General features: G+C 47.5%; 1 protein-coding gene across 1 annotated transcript in view; it reads right to left on the bottom strand.

Moving 5' to 3' along the window:
- Window positions 1–305: 305 nt before the first annotated feature.
- Adgra1 (adhesion G protein-coupled receptor A1) overlaps window positions 306–20,387 on the bottom strand; it is a 42,639-nt gene continuing 22,557 nt past the window's right edge. Inside the window, exons 7-8 of the mRNA XM_034486834.2 lie at window positions 4,006–4,104; window positions 306–3,178 (exon numbers count right to left, since the gene is read on the bottom strand). Of these exons, the coding sequence (XP_034342725.1) occupies window positions 1,954–3,178; window positions 4,006–4,104 (1,324 nt within the window). The 3' untranslated portion in view covers window positions 306–1,953. The remainder of the gene's footprint in view (window positions 3,179–4,005; window positions 4,105–20,387) is intronic.

The following is a 20,387-nucleotide window of genomic DNA, read 5'->3' as shown; positions in this document are numbered from 1 at the left end:
GGCGTGCTGCAAATCAAAACACTCCCCACAGGACACAGCAGGACTCTGTTGCAGCATTGGTCCAAGCGGACTCATGAATTTAAATCAATGTTGAAACATAGCCAGCTTCAATATTTAATGCCGAATTTCTTTGGTTGAATGAAGAGGTGTCTCTGTTCTCCCAGAGGCACCATGGTAGAAAAGATGAGGCATTAGGCCCAGGGGAGCAGCCTGGATGGGGTCTAAGCCTCTCCCATACTGTTCTTCCTTGTCAAGACTGAGAAACACACACACATGAATGCTATTGACCAGCCTGACCAAGGACAAACAATGTAAAACACTGTATTTTCCTCTGGATGGTCTGTATCTACAGTCCGTACACAGCATGGTGGGTTCTGCACACATCAGCTATGCAAGCAGGTAAAGAAGTCTGTTAGTGGAAGGAGCTGAAACAGCCTGGTGATCCCTGGCTACCCACCTGAGGGATGGGTACAGGATGCTGCTTTAAGGGACATTACAGAGGAGCTTGTAAATATCAGATCTGCCTGCCAGTCTCCTTACTCAGATACTGAGTGTCTGCCTCTAGATGGCGCTGCCCACCACAGGCTGCAGAACGCTGCCGCCTCTTTTGCTTTAGGAGCTCCCCCGTGCTCTGTTCTCTGAGGCGGTTATCAGGAAGGCCATGCTCTGTGAAGCAAGTCACAGACTCACCCACACCTGCAAAGAGACCCAGCACTAGGGCTTTGATATACAATAATTGTTTGTGGGTGCGTGTGAACACCAGTGTGTCTGTATGTAGACACTGCAGTATGTGTGCATATGTGTGGTGGTGTGCAGGCATGTGCACATGCACGTATGTTGTGAGCAAGTGTGTGGATGCACACGTATGTGGTGTGCATGGTGTAACTGTAAATGTGTATAAGTGAGTGTGTACATACAAATGTGTGTATATGTGGTGTGTTCATATATGTATGCCTGTGTGTGTACATATATATGTATGCATATGGACTACAAACTGGGAAGAGAAAGCTACAGAGGAAAGGTGGATACTCTCACAGGTTGGCATCTCTGGGCTTCACCTCTGTGAGGATCTCCCCTAGGACAAGACACTTGCTTTTACAAAAGGCTCATTGTTGAAATATATTCTTTGAGGTGGGGCTTTGTACCCAAAATGTTCATGAAAATGGCAAAAAGGAAAAGAAACCTTCATCTATGATAAGAAACCTTCATCTGTGATGACCATCACACCCCACTTAGCCCCTCCTCGTGGGACAGAGAACTTGACTACTACGTGCTCTCATTGGAACAGAATCCAGTCTGACAGTGGCTGACTTTCAAAAGCATAGGCCCAGAGAGACTGTAGCCAGCTCCCTGAAGGCCACAGCCATCAGTTGCTTCCTCTCCTGGTGGCTCCATACCAGGCCCATTCTTAGCACCCAAAAATGACCTCAGGCTATCAGACCAGGGCCATGCCCCATACAGGTGCAGGTTGTGAGCAGGCAGAGGTGCCAGGTGGGTCCCCCAGTAAAGATGCAGGTGTGAGGTAATGCAAGGACAGCAGGGGACAGGAAACTGCCCAGTGTGAGCGAGTTCTTGGGGGCCACTGCTGTGGTCTCTAGAGTAAAACCTAACAAACATATACCAAAGGCAAGAACACCAGCTGGAGTCTCTGAGGGGGTCTCCCAGCTTCCTTCCCAGCAGCAAGGGAAGGTACTATAAACAGAATGCAGGTGACAAGCTTATGGAGATAAGCTTGGGGACCAGTAGTGGTGTATGTGGCCCAGTGTTCTTCCAATGGGTTCTTTCATAATAAAAGAGACCATGGTTGAGAGGTGTGAACCATTTCAGAGCCACTTGGTCATTTGATGACCCTCCCAGCCCATTAACCCCACATAGCAAAGGGCCACTCCCTGCTCTGAAGCTCCTTCAGGGACACATGGTGGCACTGGTGAAGGAGTTGTGTTCCCAACCTGACTACACTGTAGTTTCATTTTTCCAGGGTCCTGTTCGGATGTTTCCTGTCCCATCAGTGCCAAATGGCAGACCTTCCCGAACATCACCCTGGAGCAACCCATTCTGGCTGGGGCCCCCAAAAGGCAGGGACTGTGTCCTTCGTAGCATCTCCAAGTGGGCAGGGCCTGGGGACAGGTGTGGGGGACAGCCATAGAGCCCAGGGCTTGTGTCTCCACCCTCAGGCTGGCTGACCATGGGGAAGGGGTCAGCCTGGGCACAGCAGGCCAATGTGTGCATCCCCATTGGGCCCTCAAGAGAGCTGGTGGGGCTCTCTGTACGTGAGCTGTGGGGACTGCCATCTAGGCTGGAGGGGATGTGGAAGGCATACTCCCTCTCAGCTGCAGCTGCCTGGTGCCGGCTGAAGTAGTGGGGCTTAGTTCTGCCCTTGAGGCACCTGTGCAGGTGAGGGTCATGCAGGTGGGGATCGTGTGGGAAGGCCTCCTCCTCAGCCATGTGTATGTGGGCCTCCTCCTCCATTAACTGCTCACAGTGCATCTTGGCACAGCACGGGGTGGCGGGTGACAGACAGCTGACATGGCCCTGGGCAGCCTGCAGGTTGGTCATCTTGCAGTGGCTGGCTGGTGGATGGCCAAAACTTCTGAGTTTTCCAGGGCATGGTGAGTCCTGCAGACAGGCTGTATGCCCCAGCGCATCCCCATTGGCATCAAGTGTAGGGTGGGCACTGGGCTTGGTGGTGGAGGTATCTCCCCGAGAAGGGCAGCATGACCACCAGCACTGCCACACGTCCTCTCGCTTGGCGCAGTGGTGGATAAGCACAAAGAGTCCCAGTGTCACGCAGAAGGCGCCATACAGACAGCTGAAGATCATGTCCAGGAAGTGGCCCTGAGACACGGCCAGGGCCCCAAAGGTCCATGTGGCTGTGAATAGGAACAGTGTAAAGGCAGCGGCACGAAGCTGGGCCTTGAAGGAATGCTCATTCTGCAGCTGCGAGGCAGCCAGGGCATCACAGGTGGGTGGGGTGCCAGGGCGCACTCCATGGCGGTGGCCACTCTCTGGCACTGCCAGCCGCTGTTGTTCCTCTGTGCGCTCTCTGAGCTCATACCTGCGCTCCGGGTGACGCCGCAGCTGCGCATAGGTGCAGAGGAAGTACACACAGGTGACCAGGGCAATGAAGGCAGCCGGCCCATAGAATGCACCCAGGCTGGGTTCCCAGGCCATCCAGCAGCTGCAGGGAGAAGCAGGTAAGTGTGGGTATGTAACTAGCATGCTTGCAGTCCTGAATGGGGTTTCTTTCCTACAAGGGAATATTTTAATTTTATGATAAGACTTGTTGGTCAGCCATGAGGTTTGGATTGATGGGAACAGAACTGTAGTCTGGATAGGTGTTTGGAGCCAGCTGTTGGTTAACCTGGTGTGCGGGCCCTGAGGAGGTGGGTCAGGGTGGGACAGAGGCAGGCTGGTGTGGATGGGGCAAGGAGATCTGCTGATGGAGGCAGGATATTGTCCTGGGTAAGGAGGGAGTGGATGAAAGCAGGTTCTGAGGAGGGTGTGGGACCCACTATGGCATGTGTGAGGGTTGGACTTCTGGGGGTTCTGAGGGGATACTGAGAATGATGAAGGGCTTTGTATACCTGTAAGAGGTGGGTCTGGATCTGCCTGTGCTCCAATGGTATACCACGCTAAATAATCTCCTGTTATCTGATTCTAGACTATAGAAAAGGCAGGCCTTTGGTGTCTAAGAGTCAGCGGGAAGCTGAGTGTGTTGGGAGAAGGGCTTTTGCTCACCCAGAGGTTGGGAGACATAACTCTGAGTGGGCTTCTGGGGCCCAAGAACTGCGGCTTGCTGTTCATCTCAAGGGATTGATTGCCTTACCAAAGGTACCTTTGGGGACAGTCACTAACAGAGGTTGATTATGATAGATGTCTGTGGGCACCTTTGCTGCTCTCCCCATCCTTGGGCACAAAGTCAGCACATTCTGCAAGGGATGACCACAGGAGGAGCTGGGGGAGTGCTCCCAGCTTTTTCTCAGCTTACAGGTAGGAAGTACTCACTATGCCATGTCCTCATCCTCGGTCCCATAATTTCTGATGTTTGTGGCAGCTGTAACCCCACAGATGATGAAAGGGACCCCTCCGCTGATGAGGTAGAACCTGCCAGAGATCAGAAGGCTGACTTCCCAGGAACAGTGCAAATTCTCCCCATTCCCTGATGCAAGGGGGAGGAAGCTGGATTCTAGGGCCAGGCCACCCCTTAGAAGAGACAAGCACACATCCAATAGGGGAATCTGTCCTCTACTCATTTGGTTCTCAATGGTAGGGACTCATGGTGAATCTTCAGACTCAGTGGGACCTCATGGAGCCTGGGCTGGGAGCCAGATAGATAAGAGGTACAGCCAGTATGCCTATAGGGCAAAGACAGTCATGGAGGGTGTTGAGTGGGGCAACCTTATCCTGAATTAGTGTCTTGAGTGATGGCCTAGTTGGATTCCCTTTGGACCCGTCTTTAGCCAGAGTCCAGCTCATACCCCTCCCTTCGCTGTCAATAGTACTTAGTGATCAGCGGTCAGAGTATAGTGAAACCTAGCTTTAGGGTGAGGAGCCTAGGGCCCCTAGCCATCCATAGCAGTTGGGAGAGTTGCTCACCTTTGACTTATCCCTGGAGAGCCAGCTGATCACCCTGGTGGGAATGGGCAATAGCATGGATTGACCTCCCCTCCGTGGGCCTCAAATGATAGCTTCAACTGAGGGTGATTCAGTATCAAGCCTACAGGATACCTATTTGAATCCAACCCCACTGAGAATATGTGCCCTAGACTTAGCCTGTGCACACACTGGTTCTGACAGACTGGTCATGACTGATAGCTTCCTATGGTGTTGAACCATATTGGGGTCACCTCCAGGCCAGCTCAGAAAGGATTCTTCCAAGAAAGGGGCTGCTGTTACAGACACCCTGAGTGTGGCATAATGTTTCTACAAGCACTGTAACTAGGACCCAGACCCAAAGCCTGGGAGGAGGGCCTTCTAGGGATGCTGTGGCAATTAGATTTCAAGAATGAAGGTGCAGTGGAGCATGGCAGTGCATACCTGTAATTCTAATGCTTGGGAGGCAGGGCAAAGAGAACTGTGATGTTTGAGGGCAGCCTGAGCTGCCCAGCAGTCAGGCTCCAGAGAGGTTAGTGCCACATGGTGATGCCTTATCTAAAAATAAATAAAATAAAACAGGTGCACTGAAGAGTAACTAACAGTCTCAGTGAACTACACATGAAGGAAGAAATGTGACATTTCTAAGGCTAGTGGGATACTACTTTGAAGGAAGCTAGGTCACCAGGAAGGAAGAGAACAAGGAATGCTAAGCCTAGGGAGAACTAGAAAAGATTCTTTTCCTTAAACTTCCTCAAATAAGGTGAGTGTTACAACAGAGAAGTTTGACATTTTATGAGTTAATGAATGACACAGGGTGAGATGCTTGGCATTTGTGTCATAAAAGAAGAGGGGAGGTGGCCTCGAGTTACAAGATATCTCTGGATGTTTCATGCAAATTGGTTCAACTTTATTTTCCTTGGACTATGATTAGATTGGGTCTTTTAATCTCTGAGGTGGCTGCAAGACACTAAAAAAAAAGCTAATTAATATATTAAATTTGAAATAAAAATATTATAACAACACAAACACAGGAAGAGAAGGAGGAAGAAAAGAACAGAAACCACACCAAGATAGTATCGCAAAACAGATAGAAAAAGAAAAGAGAATAAACAGAGACAATCTAACCAATTGAAAAATTAGTTACATTGTAACAATCTAAACATTCTACTTCAAGGTGGAGATTGTTACAACAGAGGGGTGGGGAGAAAGACCCAGCTGGGGATAGGAGAGATGAGAAGAGATGGCCCTCTGAAGTGGACCTATAGGAGGAGTCATCCCTCAGCCTTGCCCTGTAAGCCAGTGGTTCTCAACCTGTGGGTTGTGACTCCTTTACAGTCAAATAACCCTTTCACAGGGATCACACATTAGGTATTTACACAAGTATTTATAACAGTAGCAAAATTACAGATATGAAGTAGCAATGAAAATAATTTTATGGTTGGGAGTCACTACAACATGAGGAACTGTATTAAAATGTTGCAGCTTTAGAAGGCTTGAGAACCATAGCTCTAAGCCAAGGAAGGCTACCAAGCCAGCAGCAGAAGAGAAAATAGGCTTGGGCAAGACAGAAGTAACGCAGACTCGGGTAAAACACAACATTTGCATTTGTCTGGGAGGCAGCACAGCAGCGACCAATAGAGGGTTCAAAATACCAGAACAAACTGATAGACATGGAGGAGAAAAAGCAGTTCCCAAATTGCAGTTGGCATAAATGTTTTTTCCTCTTTCAACAAGAGACAGAACAACCAACCAAAATTCCATGAGGAAATAGAGCCATAGTATTTGAAGAAGTCTGTCTCCAGATTCCTTGTATCACATCCCACTAAACACTGTCACCAATGTAATCCTCCTCCAGTCACCATGGCTTGTTCACCATGACACCAGTGGCATTTACACATTACTCTCCAGAATGTGTGGCTTATTCATCCAAATGAGAGTAGCACCCACACATTTTCATTCAGTCTGTGTAACCCATGCGCCATGGCGACCATAACATTCACACATCTTCCTCCAGTGTGTGTGTTCACCATGTCAACCATGACATCTTCACATTATCCTCTGCTGTGTGTGACCTGTCAGCCATGGTCCATGTATCCTCCAGAGCCTGTGGTATGTTCACCATGAAAATAGAGGCATCTACACATCTTTCATTGTGTGGTTGCTTCAGCAAGACAACACTGGTAAGCATGCATTTTCCTCCAGTGCATGTACTGATCACCATGACAACAGTGGCATCCTGTTTCATTGTATGTGGCCCATTTACCATATTAATAATGGTGTTCATATACCCTCCTTTGCTGTGTATGTGGCAGTTCACCATGGCAACAGTGGTACCCACACATCCCTCTTCACTGAATGAGGCTATGAAAACATTGGTACCCTATATGTGCTCTTTCATTACATGCATCATATTCACCATGACCACAGTGGCATCCTCTAGTGTGTCACGGGCTCTTCAACAGGTATATGTCACGAAAGACTCAAACATTCAGAAGATTTAAAATCATGCAGAGTATATTCTCTAACCAGAAATAAATTAGATGAGAAGTTGGTAGCAATATTTTGCTCAAGATACCACAATACTGTGGACTTAGCAGCACGATTATAAAATATTCATAGAATAAGGATGAAATCATAAAGGATGTACCTTAAACAACACCAAAAAAAATGTAACACACCAAAATTTCTTGGCTGCAGATACAGTAGGGCTGAAAGGAAAAGTTGTAATTTCCAATCTTCCATTAGAAAGGGGAGACAGATTTAAAGTTTAGTGATCTATTCTACCTTGACAAGGTGGAAAAACAAAAGCTCAGGGTCGGCCCAAGGTTGTCACTCGATGACGATGATAAAGATCAGGGGAGAGTCCTGAAAACTTGCTTCCCTACAGCAAAAGCCAGTGAAGCTGTCAACTCTTAGACTAATAAAGACAAGAAGAAGGGCAAAGGACCATGCCTTGCAAGCTCAAGTTTGATCTCTGTAACCCAAATAATAGCCCAATAACTTGGTGGACAGAAAGAACCAATGTCATAGAGTTGTTCTCTAACTGCCACACAGGCCATGGCACCCCCACCCCCACCCCATACACCATGCACATACAATAGTGATAATAAACTAATTGAAGATTGTTTGAGAAGATTAATTTCCAATCTTGAGAGTTACTGTTATGCACTCTACAGAGACACTACAAGAACCAAGGGGTATAGTGAGCAGCTGCATGCCAGCAGGTTCAGTAACTTCGATGCTATGGCTCCATTCCTTGGGAAAAAATAAAACAAAAAAACTAGAAAATTTTGTTGGAATTGATAGCCGAAGGCAAAGAGAAAATCAATTCTCTCCAGTAGAGTATCAACCACACTTCAGGCAGGCAGGCCCCTTGCTAGGAAGTAGTTGGCCAACACAAAACTCCATTTTTTGGGTCTTATTGTTTTTCCTCATTGTTTTGATTTTAATTTTGTGTGTAGGGAAGTAGGGAGAATCTGAGAGAAGTTGGGGAGGGAAAACATATGATCAAAATATATTGCATAGAAGAAAAAAAAGAAAAGAAAAAAGAAAACCTTTCTGGGTCTGATGGCATATACCTCCTCTGGAAAGCAGAGACAGGAGGATCTCTGAAAGTTCAAGGCTAGCCTGGACTACATAGCAAGACTTTGTCTCAAGAAAACAAAATAAAACCAACCAACTAACCAACCAATCAATCCACTAACCAACCAACCAATCAATCCACTAATCAATCAACCAACTAGCCAACTAATTAACTAACCAAGCATTTAACAAACCAACCAACCAACCAAACCCCAAACCAAACTAAAACAAACTTTAGTGTGCTCTGTCTAATAAAAATGAATTTTTAACATCTATAGAGTCAGTGGGCTTGCTGTTAGAGTATTATATATGCTTGTTCATATGACAAATTTAGAGGGGTTGGGCAGAAAAATTTTCTCAGATTTGAGGTCAGTGGTACCTGATGTCAAAACCAGACACAAGGTCCTGAAGAGGTCAGCAATTCGTACCTGTAGTCCTTTGCAATTAACTCTCTAGTAAAGTATAAGTGAATGAAGTTCTAGCACTTTATGGGAGTAAAACTCTGGACTGGTTTGTTATTCATACATTTTAGCAATGTAGTTCAATGTATCAGCAGTGTGTAGAACATGGTGAGATCATTAGCTGGATTCAGGAAAAGTACCGAGTGGAAATAGCATGTATTCATTCCCCAACTCAGCCAACCAGCAAAAGAAGGCAGTGTCTATAAGTCTATAAGTCACCTGGGGAAAATTTGCACCAGATGAGGAGGAAGATGAGGAGGAAGATGTGTTTCTGTTTGTAGATGATGAGATGGACTGCATGAGAAATTCTGCAGGATCTATGGGACAAGTGTGTAAATTTAAGAAGATGCAGATTTCACACAGAGACACAATTTTTATATGTGAATAATAACAGGAGACATTGAGAAATAATTAAAAAGCATAAACTTATCACAGTCACAGCCCCAAAAGATTTTCTTCTCGTGAAAAGTTGAAAAATAGATTCTATAGTTATCTGGGGGTGTAAATGACTGGACCATTCAGAGTCATCTTAAAAGACCAAGAAGAATCTCTGGTACTCCCAGATTTCTGACATGATTGGAATTTGTGTGTATGTCTTCACAGGACATGAGTCCAGAAACATCTGAGCCACCCATGTCTGATACAAAAGGCTGCACACTGGTGTGGTTTTTTTTCTCTCTCTGATTGTATGGAAACACTCTACCACAGAGCCACACTACAGCCCTGAGTGATCTTATTAATCCCAGGCACTAAGCCAGGCAGTCACTGTGTGATGGAAAAATATCACTCATAGAGGTGCCTAGGGCCAGTCATAAGGACACTTTTGGGACTTGGCTGTGAAAGTTATCAAACCCAAAGCAAAATGAATAAAAACCAGTGAGTAGATAAATAATCAAGTGGGAGATGATTAAGAAGAGCTCGCACATGTGCCTGACAGGAAGAGCCACCACAGCGGACTGCTGGAAACACAGCTTGCACAGAGGCCACCCCACCTGCAGCAGGACACACTCCTGCAGTTCCTCAGCCTCAGGCAGCACCATTTGGATTGGTGGCTCAAGGTCACTTATTAATATCCTATGGCTATCACCCTCCTTATTTCCCTTGGTTGCTTCCCCCCATTGAATACAGCCATGGTTTACTATGATGTGCACAGTCTTCATAGAATGGACTCTGATGGATACCTAGGTGGGTGGTTAAGTTTTTTGTAAGCATGTGTGAGCACAAGTGAGCTCCACACAGTGGGGAAGCCTTGCAAACAGACACTGCTCAACAGTTTCGGTGTATCTATGAGGTCTGCAGCATACTTGGCAAAAACACACAAATAAGGCAAACAAATGGATGGACAGGTGTGTGTGTGTGTCGGGGTGGATAGCCAGGTGGGTATAGCTAGGCCATCGAAGGAGGGTGGATAGATGGGGGGTGGTGGGCTGTAGAGAGTGGGTACTCAAGCAGAGGGCTATAGCTCTGGAGAGTGACTAGGCAGTGCAGGGGGGTATAGCAGAGGGTGAGTGGTGAAGGCTTTCATCATAAACTGTTGAGAGGAGGTGGGAGAAGGGCACTGTCTTAGCAGGAAATGCCTTAGGGAAATTCCCTAGAGGATGCGGGAACACACCTGTCATAGTCTGCTTCAGCTGTCGATGTAAGACAAACCTAGAGCCACTGGGGAAGAGGAAACCTCAACTGCAGAACTGCTTTGATCAGGTTGGTCTTTGAGACACTGTCTTATTGCTAATTGCTGTAGCAGTGCTCAGTCACGGAATGCAGTGCCACGTCTAGGCAGGTGGGCCTGGGCTGCATGAGAAAGGCAGCTGAGCAAGCCAGAGTGAGCCAGCCAGTAAGCAGTGCTCACCTTCTGTGGTCTCTGCTTCACTTCCTGCCTGTAATCCAAACAAACCCTTCTCTCCCCGAAGCTTGCTTTTTTTTGTCAGTTTTTATCACAGCAACAAAAAAGCAAACCAGAACACCACCAGGCCCCAGGAGCCCCACTCTTACAGGGATTCATTTGAAATGGTGATAGATACCCAGTGCTAGTACCATGGGAGAGAGTTACATGGGGCTAGGTGAGAATCTGGTATGAAGTGGGACTCACTGACCTGGTGAATCCTGGTATGAGCTGCAGCAGGTGGGCTACTGTTTGGCTTCATTTGGGGCTCCATTCCCCCACTGGTCCCCAGGGCAAGGGAGGACCAGATTTCCCAGGCATCTGAGAGTAATATCTTTCCTCTGATCAGATGACAGTGACATTGGAAGAACCAGTTTCCAAGGACAAGGTCTGCAGGCCTGCAAAGGCAGTACTGGACAGTGCTGAGTGACTCTGGCGGGACCTACAGCAGTCTTCAATCTCCAAGTAATAACTGAAACTCGGGGCCACTAATTCTCTCTGACTCCTCTGGGTCCTGGGATTGCAAAGACCAAAGGTTTGCCTGACAAACAGAGCAAACCCATCATCCCTGTCCCATTGCTGCCAGGAGTCTGCAAGAGCCAGGGACACCTGGAGGCTGGAACCTGTAGACATCACGGGGAATGTGACTGCCTTCCCATTAAGAATGAGGTCTCAGGCTACCCTGTGTTCAGAACCAGGGCTTTCTGTGTCCCTAACCATAGAAAGAGCAGAGTCCCTGTGCATGACATCAGGTCAGTGGCTCTAGACAGCCAGGCACTGGCTGGCCTCCAGAGCCCAGCAGGCAGCTCTGGACAGAACCTGCTTTGGGTGGATCTCCAAACACAGTTCATTCATGAGTTTTCCTACTGCTGTTATGAACAAGGGTGCTGTTGCATCATCAAGCTGCCTACTAGTGTGTGCCACTACACAGCATGATGCCTTCCACACGCTAGGAGTCCCACATGGTTCTCTGATCCTTCCCTTGGCTTTCTGAGATTGCAATCTGGAAGTTTTTGTGTATTTCCTTCCACATCCAGCCAGAATAACTCCCCAGTTTCTGACCATGGTTCTGCCCTTCACTCAGCTGGCGGGCAGACTTACACTGTGATAGCATCATACAAATTGGGCTGATTCCTGACAAACCATCTTCCCTAGCCCTGATGTTCTAGCTTGGTGCAGGCTCACCTTCAGCCATAGACAAAGCACTCAACACCATACAAGTCCCAGTAGCCGGTCTTAGCCAAAGCATAATTTCACCAGGAAATGTAAGAATGTTATGACAACAGGCTCAACACCCACCCATTAACAGCCACTGCATGGAGGCACTGTCTAGCTATATGAGGTAGGGTTGGTCTCTACCTTCGTGGAAAGACCACCATGTATACAGGACAGTGATGTGACAGAACGGATGAGGGTGGGGTATGGGAGACTGTAGAGGTGCAGGCTTGGCATGAATGGGGCAAAGCAGCCAGCCTGGAAAACTGCTGGTAAAAGAAGATGGTGCAGGGTAAGGAACCAAACCATGATGGGCTGAAGGCTTCTTATGCACACTGCTCAATGGCCACTGAGGTATTTGTCTTTGGGCTGAAAACACTACCTTACAGTTTGGGGTTCTCTGTTCCCTAAGAAAAACCCTGACACTTTCTCATCAAGCAAGACCACACACAAGAAGAGTAGGGCCTTGGTGAGAAGAGAGTGGCTGATCTATAGAAGAAGGGGCTAAACCTATGCAGGCCAGGGCCAAAGGGGAGATCCGCCCAAAGCAGGTTCTGTCCAGAGCTGGCTGCTGGGCTCTGGAGGCCAGCCAGTGCCTGGCTGTCTAGAGCCACTGACCTGATGTCATGCACAGGGACTCTGCTCTTTCTATGGTTAGGAACACGGAAAGCCCTGGTTCTGAACACAGGGTAGCCTGAGACCTCATTCTTAATGGGAAGGCAGTCACATTCCCCGTGATGTCTACAGGTTCCAGCCTCCAGGTGTCCCTGGCTCTTGCAGACTCCTGGCAGCAATGGAACAGGGATGATGGGTTTGCTGTGTTTGTCAGGAAAACCTTTGGTCTTTGCAATCCCAGGACCCAGAGGAGTCAGAAAGAATTAGTGTCCCCGAGTTTCAGTTATTACTTGGAGATTGAAGACTGCTGTAGGTCCCACCAGAGTCACTCAGCACTGTCCAGTACTGCCTTTGCAGGCCTGCAGACCTTGTCCTTGGAAACTGGTTCTTCCAATGTCACTGTCATCTACTCAGAGTGTTGGGGGGACATTACTCACAGTCAGTGGCTGGGAAAGCTGCTCCTCCCTTGCAGAGTTCCAGCTCCAAGCTGTCACAGGACACAACCTCAACTTCAGTCTTTCCCACCTTCTTGGCTTGCCTGCAGTGTTGGACATTGTCAGCAGGGGGCGTCAGAGGCTGCTGAAGTGCCTATTGGCCAAGCTATTGCTTTTCTTGCTGCATTTGTGTTCATCACCAGGGTGGATGCTGGACTATGGTAGAGCCCCATCTCATTCAATGACTGTCTGGACCATGGACCTTTGCCCCAGTGCCTGTCTTGTCCTCATCCTGGCTGCCAGCAGATCTCATGAGTAGTAGGTGGTGGTCATGGTCTCTTCACTGGTTCCTTGCTTACCCTGAGAAGGCTCCAGATGCACTCTCCTCTGGAACCTTCTCTTGTGTCATGTTCCCCTGGTATCAGATTTGATACACAGAGCTTCTTTCTGCAGGGATGCTTCTGTTTTCTGAGTCTTTCAGTTCTAGCCAACCAAGGCCCCTAATGACTCTAGGCCTCTTATGAGTAATCCACATACCTGACACAGGACAGTTACAGCTTGAATTGTCTAGCTTGGGGTCAGTCCCAGTGTGCCAAAGGAAGAGGAAGAGAGGACCTCAAAAGGCTGACCTCTAGACAAAGCAGCTTAGAATCACACAGCCAGGGCTATAAGGACAGGGAGGTGGGACCAGGAAGCCTGAGAGTTCAGGAGACAGCATGGCTGGACCAACCACCGCACCATGTAAGTCCATATTGCACAGTGAGGTGGAACAGTGAGCCATATTGTGGATAGTTATGTAACAGGCCATAAGGAATGCTGTGCAGGAAAAAAGCCACGATAAAAATAAAATGACGAAATGATCCCAGCATTCCCAGCTCAGGTTCAGGCACACCAGTGCAAGGGTCACAAACTTGAGTAGCAAAGCACAGACAATGGGGCACTCTGAAATCAGGCCCGTGGAACTAGAGGCTAGATAGGCATGGAAGTCCCTCCTGGCTGCAGGCCACACATCCCTGCACATTCATCTCTGTAAGTGCATCCTTAACAGAGAGGGGGGAAGAGGGAGGGAGGGAGAGAGGGGGAGGGGTGAAGGGAGGGAGGGAAAGAGGGAAAGAGAGAGAGGAAGAGGGCAAGAGGGGAAGAGGGAGAGGGAGAGGGAGAGGGAGAGGGAGAGGGAGAGGGAGAGGGAGAGGGAGAGGGAGAGGGAGAGGGAGAGGGAGAGGGAGAGGGAGAGGGAGAGGGAGAGGGAGTACCTAGCCAGTGATGTGTTGGAGCTCCGAAAGGAGGCTCTGTCAGGAGCCGAGCCTGTCCTACTCTGTAGCCCTGTTTTTTGTGGCCTCATGTGGTGGTACTTTTATGTTAACTTGTTACAGGCTGGAGTCATTTGGAACAGGGTCCCCTCTCAGTTGAGGGAATACCCCCACTAGACTGGCCTGTGCAGAAACCTATGCTGCATTTTCTAGATTAACATTCGATGGCGTGGGAGAAGCTCACTATAGTCACTGCCACCCCCAGGCTTGTGGTCCAGGGTATTCTAAGAAGGCAAGCTGAACAAATCATGAAGAAAAGAAACCAGTAAGCAGAACTCCTCTATGGCCTCGGCATCAGTTCCTGCCTCTAGGTTCCTGTCTTGAGTTTCTGCCCCGACTTCCCTGATGATGGGCTTACAAGCTGTAAGAAGAAATAAACCCGTTCCTCTCCAGGTTCCTTTTGGTAATGGTGTTTTATCTATCACAGCAATAGAAACCCTGACTAAGACAGCCTGACTTTCAAGGCACTTGGCTGCCAATTGGAAATGGTGTACCTGTTGGGATAAATTCATTCCCAGAATCCTGAGAAACTATGGAAGAGGGCTCAGACCCAGCCACAATCTTACCACACTCTGTGTTCACTCATGAGCCTACCATTTACATGAATGACATTTGTACAACACACAGTACACACTTGGCATGCATGTATCATACAAACACAGGCTCTCTTCTCTCTCTCACCTGTTTATGCATGCACATACAAGTTCAACACATACATATTTATATACTAAAACTCTTCTGTACTCATTGACTGCATACTTGCTGTAAGAGGGAGTAACCAGGTCACAAATCTATTAGGACATCAGCTAACACACGAGCTGGGGGAATATGAGCAAGAGTCAGGCCCACAGCAGGGACATGGCCCAGTGCTGTGAAAGGGGTCTGGCTATTTGATGAACAACTAATCTCAGGGCTTTGGGAGCTGAGGCAGGAAGAGGACCATCAAACCTGATGTTGTTTCTATCCCTGCTCTTGGAGGAGATCAGAGGCCCCTGAAAGCATGTGTGATGTGTTGGGATCATGGATGTGCTGGGGTTTATTTTCAAGGAAAGTGGACAGGCTATGGGACTGATGCGGATCAGGGCATTCCTGGGCATCTTGGAGACCTCTTATACAGAGGCAGTGACAGTTCCGAAGCCTTATGTGATGGATGATCTCCATTGTCAACTTGGCAGGATCTGAGATCGTTTGGTAAGGGAGTGTCAGCAAGAGACTAGCTGGATCAGGTTAGCCCGTGAGAGATTTTCTTTTTTCTTTTTAGGAAATTCCCTTTGTTTTTATTTTATGTGTATAGGCATTTTATCTGCATGATTGTCTGTTCATCACATACATGTAGTACCCAAGGAGGCCAGAAGAGGGCACTAGATTCCTTGGGACTGGAATTACAAATGGTTTAGCTGTCATGTGAGTGCTGGGAATTGAGCCCAGACAGTGTTCTTAACCAATGAATCACTCTCTAGTCCCTGTGAGGAATTTTCTTTTCTTTTTTTTTTTTTTTAAACTTATTTATTTTGTGTATATGAATACACTGTAGCTATCTCCAGACACACAGAAGAGGGCATCAGATCCCATTACAGATGGTTGTGAGCCACCATGTGGTTGCTGGGAATTGAACTCAGGACCTCTGGAAGAGCAGTCAGTGCTCTTAACCACTGAGCCATCTCTCCAGCCCAGGAATTTTCTTAATTGGGTTAATTGAAGTGGAAGGTCCACCCAGAATGTGGGTGGAACCATTTTATGGCTCAGGCCTCGGACCTGGAATGAAAAGAGAAAGCTGAGCACAGGCATTCCTTGTTCTCTGCTTTCCAACTATGGATGCAATGTGCCTAAGTGTCTTCCAGCTCCTCCTGCTCTGCCTTCCCACATCGATGGACTCATCTGAAATGGTGAGCTAAAACAACCCCCTCCTTCCCCAGCTTGCTTTTTGTCAGGGTATTTTAACAGGGCAGTTGGAAATGAAATTGAGGCATTTTGGCTTTGCCCTCTGCGACCTTTATGTTCCGAGGCACAGGATTTATGGGAAGACATTCGGAGGGATTTCTACACCGAACTCAGGTAAGGAATTTGAGCTAAGGTACTGATCCACTCCCATCAACTGGCATAAAAGGGATACTCAAGGTTCCTTTGTACCCGAGGTGACTCCAATACACCCATGGTGATGGAGGGAGGTGCTTTAGGCAAGCAGAAGACAGGTGGAGAAACACAGACATGGAGATCAAGTGTAGAGTGAGACCAGGTGACACCTGCAAACGGCACTGTGACATCTTATTGTTCAGAAAGGCAACTGTGTAATAAGACCAAGAAAACATTAAGGCACTACTCCCAAGAACTTTCTAGAATTAGGTTCAGTCCCAGGGAGCTATTCTACTAACATGTCTGCCCCCGGGGCTTCAGCAAAGTTGTCCTCATTACATAGGAGGAAACAAATGACATTTCTCAAAGCTGGCTCTTGAAATTGACTGCAATCTTCTTGTGGCTGCTGGGAATTTTCTTCTAAACAGAAATACCACTGGTAGGTTTGCTATAATGGACACTACTGAGGGAGAAGCCATCAGAAGAGGCAAAACAGGCTAGACACTTAGGATGTTGTCATCCTAATTGGGCATTAGCTCCTGAGCAGGTACAAACCAACTCAAGACATTCTCTGGGCCTCAGAAGTGGCTTCCCTTAGGCTGATGGCGGGAAGAGAAAATGTGGCAAGATGTGTCCACAGAGACCATCTCCAAATGAGAGCAGACCGTCAGGATTGGTAGAGCAATACCTGAGGTGGCCAGCCGGCCTGCTCTATGAGACTAGCCACTGTCCCACTAAGGCAACCGGTGTAACTTGACACAGTGGTTGTATAAATGTTAATCATGTGCTCAGGACTGATTGCTGTTCTGTCCAGGAGTCCTGCCTGTGATATTCAGACAGTGTAGGTTAACAGAGGACATGAACAGAGAAGTTGGTTGACTAAGGTTACAAGAAATTAGGGACAAAACAAGTCCTGCACAGCTCTTATGTAGAGTCTTAAGTGTCTTGATTTCCCAGAAGTGGGGGGTAAATATGCCCCCACTGTGTATAGGGAAGCTCAGCCCAGGGGACAGTAACCACACTTGGCTTGTTTGTTTGTTTGTTTTTCTTACATATTTCTCACACAATATCTTTCTACTTCACCCTTCTCAACATCTTCAAAGATAGATGATTGTAGTAACTTCCTAGGTAGGCAGGCCCTATGTAGTCATGTAGCCAGACCTGTCAGTCTTTGCTGCAGGCCAGATGCCCTGTGCAGGAGGTGTTCTATAAGGGTAGCTCTAGCAACCCACCCTTAGCTGGATCCTGGATCCTAGTGTGGTTTACTTACGGCTATCTTGTGCCCAGCACTGAGCCTGCAGAACCAGCCTCCCAAGGCTGTTTATGTGAGTAACATTGTATAAGCCAGGCAGCAAGCAATAGGCCTCCTGAGTGGGGAAGGGGCACAAGGCTGTGTTCATTTACTAGATCCAGAAAGAACTTTGAGTGAAGAATGGAAGTCAGCTTTCCTAGATGGAGACAGATGTATTTAACTGTTGGAGAAAGAAATTAGGTAGAGACCCCAGGAAAATCTAGGACATGATTACTAGCTGTTTTCTCTGAATTAAAACATTTCCTACTGGAGATTAGAGGAAAGGTCCTAAGACTCAGGAAGTAAACAAAATTTGTAAAGCTCAGGAAGTTCCTGCAACTTACAAGATTTACAGGCTATGTAAGCAGTAACAATTGCTGGGGAGACTCCAAATGAGCTGAGTTGACTTCCAATTGTTGAGGGAGCTCTACAGATAGCCCTGTTCTCTTCTGAGTCCTCACTCATGCTTGAGTGGGCTTCCATGACATACTTGCCTATGAGTCACCTATACTCCAGTATGTAACCCCCTAACTATTATTCTACAAGTAACCCCAACAAGCTTGTTGATTCATTAGGCTAGGTCACAGTGGGATTGCTTCTTAGGTCTGTTGGTGTCCTACCTGCAATGAAGGAACCTTTGTTAATCCAGCTAAGGGTGGGTTGCCAGAGCTACCCTCATAGAACACCCAGGAAAAGTTGCACAATTGACACCTGCTCCTGATTCTCATTGACTCTAGTTAATGGGTCTTCTGCATTTATAGGATCTGTCCTGTGTCCTTCTTTGCAGAGGTACTATTTCACAATGGTGGCTGCTTTGAAGTCCCAAGTCCTGGCTTGCTCTTGATGACATGTGACTGTGGGGCTTTGAAACTCACAAGGATGAGTGACCCTCATGGTCACTCATGCCTCCCAAGTATAAGTTTCACATGGCATCCCTTCAAAGTATCTAACTCAGACTAAAGGAGATTCATGGAAGGAGAAGTCAATAAATATACAGTAGCCCCTGTTGAAAGACCACTCAGAGTGCCCATATTTATGAGTAAGACTTGATGCCAGATAAATGAAAAAGCCCCATGTGAATGATGGGAAAAGGGAGGTGTCCTGCTCCCATGTGGAGTGGAGGGAGGGTTGGTGTTGTTCCTAATGGGGGCTGGGTAATAAACTGTTTCCGTGTGTGTGTGTGTGTGTGTGTGTGTGTGTGTGTGTGTGTGTGTGTGTGTGATATGCGTGCACAATGCAGGGGAGATCTTGGTTCCATTTGGATTCAAAGGAGTAGGTTATAGTTGCCTTGACATGAGGGGGTTGGTTGTGGTCCAATGTGAATACTGAGGAGGAGGGTCTTCATATGGGGAGATCTTAGTCTCGTGTGAACATTGTGGGTGAGTTTCTGTTTTCATGTAAACATGGCTGGGGATACCTTTGGAGGATGTGGACACCAGGGATGGAATTCTGGTCCCATATGAAGACTGTGGGGAATCTTGGTCCTGTGAGGGGAGAATTTCAAGTAGACTGTGGGAAAGGCCTGTGCCTATAATCACATTTGAGCTGTATGGTGGCCTCTTAGGGAGGTCTTATTAGGTAGTTACTTCTATGTGGGAGTGGGGTGAGGGCTGGGAGTTGCACTGATGTGAGCCAGCCATACTTTCAGTGTGCTTGGCTGTGGATCTGGCCACAGTGTAGTGAGCTAGAGCTCAGGATGTTAGCTGTGAGAGCTGTGCCTAGAATGTTTGGCTAAGCTAGGTGTTTCCACATCACCAGAGGCCCTGTGTATGTGGCTGGGATAGGCGCAGCATCTCCCATGGGTTGGGTAGCCAATGCCCAATCTTGCTATCCTTCTCAGTCAGGCAGTTAAGCTTTTCCTCAGGCTTCCCCCATCCCTCTCACCTTCCTTCTCCCAGCACAACTTCTCTCCAGTGTGTGTCTCATTCTGCCCTGCAGAATGTTCAAGGTCACCTGTTCAAGGCCTGTCCAAGGTCATCCTCCCCTTAATGGCAAAGCCAGACTGTCTTTGTCAGAGACCCTCAGTTCCCTAGCTGAGGTTGGAAGACTCTCTGCTCGTGGGATTCTCTGTTTCTCTTGGCTACAAGTGTTTTCTTAGCTGACAAAGGCTTGAGATAAGGATGGGCATCTCCACTGGATCTATAGCTGTGTCTGTGGCAGAGGCTCCTGTCAAGGATTTGGGCCTGCTGTGTGATGTCTGAGTGGCTTCTGTTCAGTATCTTCAACCCTTGGCACTCTCTAGAGGCTGTAGTTTCCACTGAGCACATAACAACACAGTTCCACACCTGACTCTCCTCTTCCTACTCAAAGAAAGCAAGTAGTGACTAGTCCAGGCAAAGCGTAGACTTACCTGGGAGGTAAGATGTACTATCTATCACCTTCACTCTGCCCATTGTCTGCCCCTCTCAGTGGTCACAGAGCCAATGAACACACACAGGATTTTCTAAATAATATAAAGAAATGAGACTTGTCTCTTGGTTGTAACAAAGTCTCCACAGAGTTGAGCAGCTGAAACCTCATCCCTCCCCCACTCCCATAACCAAGCTGGGAATTTCTTCATTCTAATTATCACTAGAAGAAAAATCTCAACATGTTTACAGTTTTTTTTTCTCCTGTCTTTCAATATATAATGATCTGTGAAAGTAAAACCACACACTCTTAAGTAACCAAAGACCAGGAAAGGAATCCCAAGGAAAACTAGAAACTATTTTCAGATAAATGAAAAACCACACAATATTCCTTTGGGACCTGGCAACGCCACACACAAGTAAACTTACAGCTATGAAACAGCTCTTTTAATTAAAAATTAATCCCCAATTTCACATGGGGACAAGGAAAAAGGACAAACTAAACCTCTTCCCACAGAAGGAAGGACAGAGCAGAGATGACAAATGAGATAGGGAGAGAGAGAGAGAGAGAGAGAGAGAG

Source organism: Arvicanthis niloticus, chromosome 1 (assembly GCF_011762505.2).
Source record: "Arvicanthis niloticus isolate mArvNil1 chromosome 1, mArvNil1.pat.X, whole genome shotgun sequence".
Lineage (NCBI taxonomy): Eukaryota > Metazoa > Chordata > Mammalia > Rodentia > Muridae > Arvicanthis > Arvicanthis niloticus.
This window is presented reverse-complemented; position numbering and strand designations above follow the sequence as displayed.